General features: G+C 43.4%; 1 protein-coding gene across 2 annotated transcripts in view; it reads right to left on the bottom strand.

Annotated features, from left to right (window-relative positions):
• rock1 (Rho-associated, coiled-coil containing protein kinase 1) overlaps positions 1-14074 on the bottom strand; it is a 127195-nt gene that overhangs the window by 81471 nt on the left and 31650 nt on the right. For both annotated transcript variants that reach the window (XR_005131790.1, XM_037547047.1), the window contains exon 2: positions 13229-13310. Coding sequence is in view for 1 of the 2 variants with exons in the window: in XM_037547047.1 (XP_037402944.1) it covers positions 13229-13310 (82 nt within the window). In the remaining variant the exon portion in view is untranslated. The remainder of the gene's footprint in view (positions 1-13228; positions 13311-14074) is intronic.

Genomic DNA, 14074 nt, shown 5'->3' on the forward strand with positions numbered 1-14074 from the left:
TACATTTAATGGTAATTAATAGAAGTGCAGTGGGGCATTCATAGAGTAAATAAATCATAACACAGTAAATAAGTACTGAATAAGTGAACACGTAAATGAAGTGGTGCTGGCTGGCCAGGTTAAAATTCAGAAAAAAAAAAACAACACAATGGTGAGTCAGAATGCTTTACAGCCTCAAAACAACACAGATAAAACAAGGTTACTGGTGCTATTTACATCCTTTAGGGATGCACTGAAAACATGAGCCACCAAAAGCGAAAAAAAAGTCTGGAGACATTGGCAGAAATAAATTATACAGACCTAAAACAGAGCATGAAATCTAAGGCTTTCTAAAATATAATGGCATTGAAATGAGGATTATATATTTGTTTAGTGAATAGCATAGCAAACCAGTCCAAGTTCAACTGCAGGTGATTTTTTTCCCCCCTCAGGGGCTGACATGTCAGTGCATCCCTAATAAATATAAATAAAAACAATAAGCTTACAAAACACGAAAACACAGGCTTACAGTTACAGTAGCCGTTTTTCTCACATCTCCAGCAGGAAATTTTTCCACAAAAGTAGAATAATTTCTTATAAAATGTCTCTCAACGTTAGACTTTCTAGGAGGCTGAAGACGATTCTTATTCAACAACTTCTTGTTCGAATTTTAGAAAATTAGACTTCAGCTTTGCAACTTTTTAGCGTTTGTCAGTTTCTTGTCGCAGATTAAATGTATCTGGAAACCAGCTGGACTGATTAGAAACGCAACTCAGTCCACCCGTCTCCAAATTATTGATGTTCGTCTTAAATCTCTCTCTTTGCTGTTTCATAGCTACGAGCTGGGCGGGACTGTTGTCTGTGTTGCTATGGTGACCAGCAGTCTGCGCTGATCTTCAGGGTTAAAGGGTGATTCAGCAGTTCTACATGAACTCCAGCATTTAAGACCATTAAACTGTGTTGTTAAACTGTGTTGAAGGATCAGCAGAGCTTTATTTTACTGCAAAGGAGGATTATTTTATTATTACCTACTGATCTGATTCAGCTGTGGAGCTATAAATGGACAGTAAAACAGCCACATGTTGCTGACCCCTGCACTAGTCAAACAATCTGGACTTTGGGGGTCAAACGTGCTCAGGCATGGTACGCATCTAAAGTGATCGGAACTTGCCGTCAATGATATGACTCTCCCACTTTTCAATTCATTTGAGAATGTGTGGGTCAACAGCGGGCCTGGTTCTCACCTTACAGAAGAACATGAATCACAGTCGGCAAGTAAAGCTGCAAATTCCTCCCTCAGTGTCCGGTGCTTCTTTAAAAACCTTTCACTCCAAACAAGGTGGAGCACAACTGATTCTACTTTTTAGTAATCAGTTGGTCTTGGTCTTCATCAGGTGACCTCCTGCTTTGTTGAAGTCAAAACCTGCAGCCAAGCCGGCCCCCTGCAGATATGACCGGACACCCTGCCATAAGGCATGTGAGAGGGCCGTGTGTCCACACCCAAGACAACTCTAAATAAGCCTCAAAGTGCATTTACAGACCTTGACACGGCCTGGTCGCTCTCGCTACGGCCTAGTCGCTCCTCGCTACGGCCTGGTCGCTCCTCGCTACGGCCTGGTCGCTCCTCGATACGGCCTGGTCGCTCCTCGATACGGCCTGGTCGCTCCTCGATACGGCCTGGTTGCTCCTCGATACGGCCTGGTCGCTCTCGATACGGCCTGGTCGCTCCTCGATACGGCCTGGTCGCTCTCGATACGGCCTGGTCGCTCCTCGCTACGGCCTGGTCGCTCCTCGCTACGGCCTGGTCGCTCTCGATACGGCCTGGTCGCTCCTCGCTACGGCCTGGTCGCTCCTCGCTACGGCCTGGTCGCTCCTCGCTACGGCCTGGTCGCTCCTCGATACGGCCTGGTCGCTCTCGATACGGCCTGGTCGCTCCTCGATACGGCCTGGTCGCTCCTCGATACGGCCTGGTCGCTCCTCGATACGGCCTGGTCGCTCTCGATACGGCCTGGTCGCTCTCGATACGGCCTGGTCGCTCCTCGATACGGCCTGGTCGCTCCTCGATACGGCCTGGTCGCTCTCGATACGGCCTGGCCGCTCCTCGATACGGCCTGGCCGCTCCTCGATACGGCCTGGCCGCTCCTCGATACGGCCTGGCCGCTCCTCGATACGGCCTGGCCGCTCTCGATACGGCCTGGCCGCTCCTCGATACGGCCTGGCCGCTCTCGATACGGCCTGGCCGCTCCTCGATACGGCCTGGTCGCTCCTCGATACGGCCTGGTCGCTCCTCGATACGGCCTGGTCGCTCCTCGATACGGCCTGGTCGCTCTCGATACGGCCTGGTCGCTCTCGATACGGCCTGGTCGTTCCTTGATACGGCCTAGTCGCTCTTGATACAGTTTAGTCATTCTTGGTGTGGTCTGAAAGATTATGTGCAGGCTAGTGGGGAGTGGGGAGGGGGGACAATCGTGCTCGGGCACGATACTAGGAAACCACCCATCTCTGCATCTCCGAGTTAGAAAAGACTGAACCTTAGCAATATTATTATTAATATTGATTAAATGAAATATAGGTGCAAGATTTATCATCAATTACGCCCATCTCTAGTCTGAAGAAACTCCAGAAGCTCCAGAAGAAGCACATAAAGAAACAATAACGTTGCCAGAGTGACCAGCAGTGCAGCCCACAATGGCTATATCTCAGTAACAGCTGGGCCTCGTTGAAGGAAAGATAACATTTCAGCCAAATTTGGTCATCACAGACCAGGTCTGACTCGCCTTTTCGCTTTTAACAGGATCACACTGGGCACGTTCACGCAGAGGAACGAGGGCGAGAGGGGGCGTGAAGGCATCCCGGCTCGGCTCAGCTCAGCTAAAAATAAAGAGCTCTTAAAGCAGAGTCATTACAACAAGGCTGAATCCAGCTGTTGTGAACAGAGCTGGCAAACAGAGCAGATTCCAAACCGCCAGGCAGCAGATCCAAGCTCCAGCGGTGGAACTCCCAATCCTGCAGTTTACTGTTTTACCTGCTCCAATATGTCTGATGTAAGTAACAACTAATGGAAGCTTGTGTACAGTAATGCAAATGTATTTGGTAACACGGTCTGTGAACACCATGCCTATAAGACACCAGGAACCAGGCTTGTGGTGTGTGCAGTGCCCCACTGTCACATCACAGCCCCGTAGCCCTTGGAGACTGTCCAGACCATGATCAGTGAGGGGGTAGTCGGGCGGAGTTGGCGGTAGGCAGGTCACTTTCCTGCGCCGTCACCATCTGAGCACATTGTCAGTGTGCACAGAAAAATGAGGCTGTAAATACAGAATGCAGGCTGCTCCCGATCCTCTTAACCCATATTCACCATACCCACATTTCTCCTGTAACACAGTTCAACACGACAATCTACGCGGAAATAACCCCATTACCTGCTGTGCCTGCATTGAACCAGAGAAAAACATGCTATACAGTCAGAAACATGGAAGTTGACTGTTCTTGCTATGGTTTGGAAGATTATGCAATGATCTAGTTGTTCTTTGTGTGGTTTTGTAGTTTTATGATGTGGTTTGGAAGTTCTTGGTTATGGTTAGGCAGTTCCTAGTTTTCATGTAGCTGGTTTGGTCATTTCCAGAGCATGGTTTGGTAGTTCTTTGTATGACTTAGTCATTCTTGGTGCACTCTGGTAGTTTCTGGGGAATGGGCTGGTAGTTTATAGGGTCTGGGCTGGTACGTCTTGGTACGACTTAGCCATTCTTGGCATAGTTTAGTAAGTCATTCTTGGTGTGGTCTGGTAGTTTTTGGGGAATGGGCTGGTAGTTGTTGGGGAATGGACTGGTAGTTGGGGTATGGTCTGGTGCATCTTGGTCTTAGTCGTTCTTGGTCTGCTCTGGTACTTTTTGTAGAATGGGCTGGCAGTTTTTGGGGTATGGTCTGGTCCGTCTTGGCATGGCTTAGTCGTTCTTTGTGTGCTCTGGTAGTTTTTGTAGAATGGGCCGGTAGTTTTTGGGGTATGGTCTGGTCCATCTTGGTATGGCTTAGTTGTTGTTGGTGTGGTCTGGTAGTTTTGGGGGGACAGGCTGGTAGTTCTCCGTTTGGCGTGGCACATGTTAATGTGGTTTCCGACACGGTAAGACACACTTATCTATCAACATGTTCTGTGACTATGTTTGCGCTAAGAGGAAAAGCCATAAATTTGACAGTCTGCCAAAGTAACGCTTTTACTGATTTATGGAATCAGGCTGGTTGGGGCAGAGAAAACCATATGTACCATCCATGGGATCTTCTTATGATTTAGTGCAGCAATTAGTAGAGAACTAATAGTAAATGTACTCTGTCAGTTGGTGTTTTGAGCACCCTGTGGTAAGTAAAGTGAGTATAATGCTCCAGGTGGACTGTCAAAGCCACTAGCACTGAAACACACCAGAGGCCTTCAGGATAATAACACTTTGGCACACAGCCCAGCTGCCAATTTCAACGTGGCAGCGTTCAGGGCAGACGGGAGTTCCCCTCAAGGCTGAAATCACTTAGTAAAGAAACAGAAGGAAACCGACTTGTGCTGGGCGTGGTCCACCTAGACAGATCCTTTAGCGGCCAGGATATCAAAGTGGGCTGGAACACAGCACAGGTTCAGCCGAGCTTAACAGATCCTACACTCCTCCTGACCTTCTCAGCGGAACTTTCTCATTTAGTCAGTCTGATCAACGGTCTCAACTCTTCCTGTTTCCTGTCTGGCTGTTTAACCACTGTCAGGTGTAACATCACAAACAGTGATTTAAATGCAGCAAATGAAAACGTGTGAAAATCAACCGTTTCAAAACGTGCAGACAGGAAAACATAACAGTATGTATATTAAACAAAATCACTGCTTTCTTTCTTTCTAAACCCTAAAAGCTCTGAAAGATTCCAAAGTGAAGCTGTTTCTCTCAACTTATATAAATTACTGCACAATTACTATGAATTATTCAATAAGTAGTACGAGTTATTCAGAAAAGTACTATGCATCATTCAAGAACTATGAATTATTCAATAACTACTAACTTATTATCTAGTAACCACTGTGAATTATACAGCAGATCATTTTTCTAGATCTTTTTATACAGTACCACTATCAAATATTCAGTAACTGCTATGGACTTCATATCCACTATGATTGTTCAGTAACTAACATGAATTATTCTGTATGCACTATGAATCAGCAACTACTATGAATCACACGGTAACTAGGATGAGGACAAGCAGTCCAAGAACATGGATTACTGGAGCCATGTCCTGTGGTCTGACGAGACCAAGATAAACTTGGTTGGCTCAGATGGTGTCCAGCATGTGTGGCGCCCTGGTGAGGAGCACCAAGACAACTGTCTCTTGCCTACAGTCAAGCATGGTGGTGGTAGCATCATGGTCTGGAGCTGCATGAGTGCTGCCGGCACTGGGGAGCTGCAGTTCATTGAGGGAAACATGAATTCCAACATATACTGTGACAGTGTGGTAAAGATGGACTGGCCAAGTACGTCTCAAGACCGATACACAACTGAGCACCTGTGGGGAGGAGTGGAAGATTCCACTAGCAACCTGTGCAGCTCTGGTGAATTCCATGCCCAAGAGGGTTAAAGCATGTTCACTGTGAGGTGGACTCACTTGTGTTGCCAGCTATTTAGACGTTATTAGCTGTGTGTTTAGTTCTTTTGAGAGGACAGTAAATCTGCACTGCTATACAAGCTGCACACTGACCACTTTAACTTCTATCCAAGTTTCATTTCTATAGTGTCGTCCCATGAAAAGACAACATATTTGCATAAATGTGAGGGGTGCACTCACTTTTGTGAGATTCTGTATGAATCACAGTAACTGCTATGAGTTTAGTAACTCCAGTAAATTGTAAATAAGAGCCTAAACTTTAATGAAGCGCAGTATCACAGAAATATGATCTATTTTTGTGACGCATCCCTACACAGAAAACAGGCACCAGAAACAGCAGTTACGTTGACTTTTGACCGTGAGACTGGCGCTCGGCCGCAGCCTGGCTGCATGCAGCTGGTTATCAGGTGCTGAAGGTTAAAACCGTCGGAGCACTCGCTGAGCCCAAACTGCAGTCCTCTACACACGAAGCACTGAGTCATACTGAGATATGAAAGCACCTCATGCACCCACAAACAGCTTCCAGCCCCCCTCCACTAACGGATGGCCTGAGAGAGCGTGAAGGGGACCATGTGGGTCACCGAGCCTCACAGGCCTGAAAGCTCTTTTGTTGAGGGAAATCTAAACAGCAGACACAATGGGGTCCCAGTCCGATGGAGAGCGCTGACCCAAAAAACGATACCCATCCTCCAATTGTCCCTTCATTATTGACCCCAGCTCGACTGCACCTACTTACCAATACGCTAGTGAAACGCTCAGTTACCAGCCCCACACTCACTGTGCAGTCTAGCCTCCATATTAGAGCTGATTAACGGATATTTAATTAACATTATGGGGAAAGGGGGGGGGGGGGGGGGGGGGGGGGGACTAAAGACAAGGGGTGGGCATTTAATAACTGAATCTGATGTTTCAAGTTGCTAAAAGCAAGGATAAAAGCATCAGTGGCACAATAATTTTGCAGCCAGCAGAGCAGAAAACTAGATAATCCAGCAGGTTCACGTGCTGGAAAAGTAACCGAGGCTGCCTCTTCAGATGAGCCATGAGCTACAGCTGCCTGGACGCTGATAAGGACTTGACATCTTCTACACAAGGTCTTTTCTCCTCAGCGGACGACGTGTCAACATGTAGGTTTGTCAGAAAAATTAATCTCACCGTTTCTGGATCTAGATAGCACCAGCTACAGTAGCCAGCAGTAAAGCCAGGCCATGTCCTTAACAACGTTCCGCCACTTGTGTTTCACAGTAATGTACATAATCTGCTCACAAATACATGCAAAACATGAACTTTTTAATGTCCTGTTAAACCACACAGGTGTTTCAATCAACCGTCATGCTTGTACTTTTTCTACCTGTCTTGGTGTGTTGAAGTCTTCAACATCGAATCAGCATGTTTACACACACTTAATAATCCGATAACTGTCTGATTTTGTCAGTAAAGCTATCGAGATGTTTACATGCACCTGGGTAATCAGATAACGGGGAAACTCCAGGTCTACACGAGTCAGACAGTAATCAGATGTCTGCTTTGCAACCAGCCAATAAACTCACAGAAGACGACGTGACGTAAACGGAACGTAAATCTCAAACTTCATACCGCAGCTTTTTGTAAAACATTGTGCCACTTCACCTGAAAATATGAACATCCATCATTTAAAAGTTGAAGAATATTCAAATCCTACATTTGTCCAAGCATATATTTAATTTCACTGCTGCTCCAAAAGTGTTTCTGGCTTATTTCCAGTACTGACGTCTGTTTTCACACATGCTCAGACTGGGAAATCAGAAAGAAATCAGAGTAAGAGTTCACAGCACTGAGAAATCTGATTACTGAGCTAAAATCCAGCCTCTTTATCAGATTTATTAATCGGGTTTCTAGACCTCAGTCTGATCTAAGAAATCAGAGTAAGAGTTCACAGCACTGAGAAATCTGATTACTGAGCTGAAATCCAGCCTCTTTATCAGATTTATTAATCGGGTTTCTAGACCTCAGTCTGATCTAAGAAATCAGAGTAAGAGTTCACAGCACTGAGAAATCTGATTACTGAGCTGAAATCCAGCCTCTTTATCAGATTTATTAATCGGGTTTCTAGACCTCAGTCTGATCTAAGAAATCAGAGTAAGAGTTCACAGCACTGAGAAATCTGATTACTGAGCTAAAATCCAGCCTCTATCAGATTTATTATTCAGGTTTCTAGACCTCAGTCTGATCTAAGAAATCAGAGTAAGAGTTCACAGCACTGAGAAATCTGATTACTGAGCTAAAATCCAGCCTCTTTATCAGATTTATTAATCGGGTTTCTAGACCTCAGTCTGATCTAAGAAATCAGAGTAAGAGTTCACAGCACTGAGAAGTCTGATTACTGAGCTATAATCCAGCCTCTTTATCAGATTTATTAATCGGGTTTCTAGACCTCAGTCTGATCTAAGAAATCAGAGTAAGAGTTCACAGCACTGAGAAATCTGATTACTGAGCTAAAATCCAGCCTCTTTATCAGATTTATTAATCAGGTTTCTAGACCTCAGTCTGATCTAAGAAATCAGAGTAAGAGTTCACAGCACTGAGAAATCTGATTACTGAGCTGAAATCCAGCCTCTTTATCAGATTTATTAATCGGGTTTCTAGACCTCAGTCTGATCTAAGAAATCAGAGTAAGAGTTCACAGCGCTGAGAAATCTGATTACTGAGCTAAAATCCAGCCTCTTTATCAGATTTATTAATCAGGTTTCTAGACCTCAGTCTGATCTAAGAAATCAGAGTAAGAGTCCACAGCACTGAGAAATCTGATTACTGAGCTAAAATCCAGCCTCTTTATCAGATTTATTAATCGGGTTTCTAGACCTCAGTCTGATCTAAGAAATCAGAGTAAGAGTCCACAGCAGTGAGAAATCTGATTACTGAGCTAAAATCCAGCCTCTTTATCAGATTTATTAATCGGGTTTCTAGACCTCAGTCTGATCTAAGAAATCAGAGTAAGAGTTCACAGCACTGAGAAGTCTGATTACTGAGCTATAATCCAGCCTCTTTATCAGATTTATTATTCAGGTTTCTAGACCTCAGTCTGATCTAAGAAATCAGAGTAAGAGTTCACAGCACTGAGAAATCTGATTACTGAGCTAAAATCCAGCCTCTTTATCAGATTTATTAATCGGGTTTCTAGACCTCAGTCTGATCTAAGAAATCAGAGTAAGAGTTCACAGCACTGAGAAATCTGATTACTGAGCTGAAATCCAGCCTCTTTATCAGATTTATTAATCGGGTTTCTAGACCTCAGTCTGATCTAAGAAATCAGAGTAAGAGTTCACAGCACTGAGAAATCTGATTACTGAGCTAAAATCCAGCCTCTTTATCAGATTTATTAATCGGGTTTCTAGACCTCAGTCTGATCTAAGAAATCAGAGTAAGAGTTAACAGCACTGAGAAATCTGATTACTGAGCTGAAATCCAGCCTCTTTATCAGATTTATTAATCAGGTTTCTAGACCTCAGTCTGATCTAAGAAATCAGAGTAAGAGTTCACAGCACTGAGAAATCTGATTACTGAGCTGAAATCCAGCCTCTTTATCAGATTTATTAATCGGGTTTCTAGACCTCAGTCTGATCTAAGAAATCAGAGTAAGAGTTCACAGCGCTGAGAAATCTGATTACTGAGGTAAAATCCAGCCTCTTTATCAGATTTATTAATCGGGTTTCTAGACCTCAGTCTGATCTAAGAAATCAGAGTAAGAGTTCACAGCGCTGAGAAATCTGATTACTGAGCTAAAATCCAGCCTCTTTATCAGATTTATTAATCGGGTTTCTAGACCTCAGTCTGATCTAAGAAATCAGAGTAAGAGTTCACAGCACTGAGAAGTCTGATTACTGAGCTATAATCCAGCCTCTTTATCAGATTTATTATTCAGGTTTCTAGACCTCAGTCTGATCTAAGAAATCAGAGTAAGAGTTCACAGCACTGAGAAATCTGATTACTGAGCTAAAATCCAGCCTCTTTATCAGATTTATTAATCGGGTTTCTAGACCTCAGTCTGATCTAAGAAATCAGAGTAAGAGTTCACAGCGCTGAGAAATCTGATTACTGAGCTAAAATCCAGCCTCTTTATCAGATTTATTAATCGGGTTTCTAGACCTCAGTCTGATCTAAGAAATCAGAGTAAGAGTTCACAGCGCTGAGAAATCTGATTACTGAGCTAAAATCCAGCCTCTTTATCAGATTTATTAATCGGGTTTCTAGACCTCAGTCTGATCTAAGAAATCAGAGTAAGAGTTCAGAGCACTGAGAAATCTGATTACTGAGCTAAAATCCAGCCTCTTTATCAGATTTATTAATCGGGTTTCTAGACCTCAGTCTGATCTAAGAAATCAGAGTAAGAGTTCACAGCGCTGAGAAATCTGATTACTGAGCTAAAATCCAGCCTCTTTATCAGATTTATTAATCGGGTTTCTAGACCTCAGTCTGATCTAAGAAATCAGAGTAAGAGTTCACAGCACTGAGAAATCTGATTACTGAGCTAAAATCCAGCCTCTTTACCAGATTTATTAATCAGGTTTCTAGACCTCAGTCTGATCTAAGAAATCAGAGTAAGAGTTCACAGCGCTGAGAAATCTGATTACTGAGCTAAAATCCAGCCTCTTTATCAGATTTATTAATCGGGTTTCTAGACCTCAGTCTGATCTAAGAAATCAGAGTAAGAGTTCACAGCGCTGAGAAATCTGATTACTGAGCTAAAATCCAGCCTCTTTATCAGATTTATTAATCGGGTTTCTAGACCTCAGTCTGATCTAAGAAATCAGAGTAAGAGTTCAGAGCACTGAGAAATCTGATTACTGAGCTAAAATCCAGCCTCTTTATCAGATTTATTAATCGTGTTTCTAGACCTCAGTCTGATCTAAGAAATCAGAGTAAGAGTTCACAGCACTGAGAAATCTGATTACTGAGCTATAATCCAGCCTCTTTATCAGATTTATTAATCGGGTTTCTAGACCTCAGTCTGATCTAAGAAATCAGAGTAAGAGTTCACAGCGCTGAGAAATCTGATTACTGAGCTAAAATCCAGCCTCTTTATCAGATTTATTAATCGGGTTTCTAGACCTCAGTCTGATCTAAGAAATCAGAGTAAGAGTTCACAGCACTGAGAAATCTGATTACTGAGCTAAAATCCAGCCTCTTTATCAGATTTATTAATCGGGTTTCTAGACCTCAGTCTGATCTAAGAAATCAGAGTAAGAGTTCACAGCGCTGAGAAATCTGATTACTGAGCTAAAATCCAGCCTCTTTATCAGATTTATTAATCGGGTTTCTAGACCTCAGTCTGATCTAAGAAATCAGAGTAAGAGTCCTCAGCGCTGAGAAATCTGATTACTGAGCTAAAATCCAGCCTCTTTACTAGATTTATTAATCAGGTTTCTAGACCTCAGTCTGATCTAAGAAATCAGAGTAAGAGTTCACAGCACTGAGAAATCTGATTACTGAGCTAAAATCCAGCCTCTTTATCAGATTTATTAATCGGGTTTCTAGACCTCAGTCTGATCTAAGAAATCAGAGTAAGAGCGCTGAGAAATCGGGTGTCTAGATCGGAGTATGGTGTTTACATGACCATTTGAACAATCAGATAGCTGTAGAAATCTGATTATGATCAGATTATTGAGTGTTGGGTCATTCAGCAGAAATAACCGGTGTTTCTATTGTCGTTTCGCACAGTGAAATGATCTATTTCAGTCTTAAGGGTATATACTGTACACAATTGTGCTGATGAAGTGATACAGCGCCGGCAGCGAGGCAGGATGTTTCTGCTTTTGTTTTTATGGTCCAGTCTTCTGTGGGGGCGAGAGAAAAACACCTCACGACTGTGTTTTGTACACGACTGAGAAGCCGAGGAGCTATTAGCCATGCAAACTGAGAACATCACATCCTGTTTAATGACGAAGGTGAACGTGTGCATCCCAATAAAACAGCCTACCGTTTAAGGGCCCATATCCTACATGTTTTGTGTGCTTTATTACATTATGTGAAGGTTTATATACCAAAAACTGTCAATTCATCTCTACACGATCATTTTCCAGCTTCTCTTTGTCCCTCATCTTCAAAAACGGTAACTTTACAGGGGAAGGAAAACACATTTACTTTCACAGCAAATCAATGGAATCAGACTTTTTTCCTCAAGTCATTTTAGGCCATTTCTTTTGGTCCATTCTTCATGAGAATTACACACAATTGCTGTGTTTACATGCAACCATTTCAGCTAATCTGATTGAATACACTTTGGTTATAGATTAAAACTGGTGTTTATATTCTCTCTCTACTCAACAGTCTGATGAGAATCCGTTCATTACTTGCTCATTGCAAGTAATCAGATCCAAAATGATGCACATGCATAGAGAACCACTTAGTGTAGATGTAACCATGACAACCAGCATCACGGGAGTCCAGCCAGAGTGAGATGAGCAGCAGTGAGCAGTGATTGTGTTTTTAACTGCTTTAAAATGACGTCAGACTCAGGAAAACGTCCTTCACATGTCCTTATTAAAGAAGGCCGAGAGGAAGACGTCGTGCTCTGAGACACATAAGCTGGACGTCCGTCCCACCGCCGTCTTTTAAAGATCAGAGCATGAACTTCGTCTCCTCTGCAGACCAGTTTCTGCTCCGCCGTGCTGAACGGTATAAACCTTGCGCTATGACGCGACGCACATGCAGTATGGACTTGAACTTTCCGATTGGGAATGTAATCGGATACAGGCGTTTACACGGATATTATTCTTCTATTTAACTGATTATTTACAGGATTACCCACCTCGTTCAGACAGATAGAAATTGTATTCCGAATGGCCTGAACCAGACGAGATTATTCCGAGTGAGGTGTTTACACGGACGTATTCTATTCCGACCGAGCTATTAGTAGGATTAATACCGGATTATTAGGCTGCATGTAAACGGAACAAATGCAAAGGGATGTGCGATGTGTAAATCTCTCTCTGCTCTGACTGGCTGTGGTCTGCTCACCAAGCAGTCCGGCTGAAACACGTCGTATAACTTCTAAACAGGTGGATGTAAACGTGTCAGTTCTTGTGACATCACAAACAATCGCTTTAGCAGTTTACTTTCTGTTTATGGGTTTAGGTTTAGGTTTAGGTTTAAAGTAAAGATTTGGGCCAGAGTGACGATTGGGCTGAAACACTTCTTATAACTTCTGAACAGGTGGATCTAGATGGGTCGGCTTTTGTGACATCACAAAAACAATTTAATCATTTTAGCAATTTAGCTTCTGTTTATGGACACAATGGACTGATTGAGTGAACAAGACGCTTCCAAACTTCAGCAATGTTTTTGTACTACGTCAAACTGTTTGTTTTTGTTTTTTTTTATAGAAGGAGGAGAATTTGTTTTTCCATGATGTTGGCCCTTAAGGTCTGGAAATTTGGCACAATAACAGTAACGCTAAGCCAGTAATTAGTGAGGTTTTAAGCATAAAACCACTACTTAAGTTTGTTTTCTTAATTTTCAGTAATTAGCCTAATTACTACGTTATAGAATTTGTATTTTATAACGGTCCTCAAACTGACCAACCATCCCCAAACTGTCCCGATAGCAAGTTTCACCCTCGGCATAAACAGCCGCAACTCGGACTCACATCTGTTTAAGAAGTTGTCGATGCTTTTGTTCTTCCTCAATGCGGGGAAATCCAGGTCATAGACCAGAGCATCCAGACCGTCCTGCAGAGAAAACAGAGGAATAAACAGAGTCAGAGTAATAATACACAGTCTGATACACTGACAGCACAGCGTTTCACATCTCTAGCATAAAGCACAGGCTGGAGCGACTCGTTCTCACGAACGCAGATGTTCCAGCGCTGCACGGCGTTCACCTCCGTCGGAACCAACGATGACGCGCTGACGAACTGACCAGTGCTGTAATGCAGGGCCGGTCAATATGAGGACATTTCAGACATACAGGTGCTCAAACTGGCAAAGAACTACCTGCTGTAATGGGTTTAGGGTTAGGCTTTGGACCAGAGTAAGGACTAGGACCAGGGTGAGGGTTAGGATTAGGTTTTGGGTTAAGGATAGAGTTAGGATTAGGACCAGGGTGAGGGTTAGGATTAGGTTTTGGGTTGAGGTTAAGGTTAGGATTAGGGCCAGGGTGAGGGTTAGGATTAGGTTTTGGGTTGAGGTTAAGGTTAGGATTAGGGCCAGGGTGAGGGTTAGGATTAGGTTTTGGGTTGAGGTTAAGGTTAGGATTAGGGCCAGGGTGAGGGTTAGGATTAGGTTTTGGGTTGAGGTTAAGGTTAGGATTAGGGCCAGGGTGAGGGTTAGGATTAGGTTTTGGGTTGAGGTTAAGGTTAGGATTAGGGCCAGGGTGAGGGTTAGGATTAGGTTTCAGGTTGAGGTTAAGGTTAGGATTAGGGCTAGGACCAGGGTAAGGGTTGAGTTTTAGATTAATGGGTTAAGATTAGGATTTGAGCCAGGTTAGTAGATGT

This window comes from Pygocentrus nattereri, chromosome 2 (assembly GCF_015220715.1).
Source record: "Pygocentrus nattereri isolate fPygNat1 chromosome 2, fPygNat1.pri, whole genome shotgun sequence".
NCBI lineage: Eukaryota > Metazoa > Chordata > Actinopteri > Characiformes > Serrasalmidae > Pygocentrus > Pygocentrus nattereri.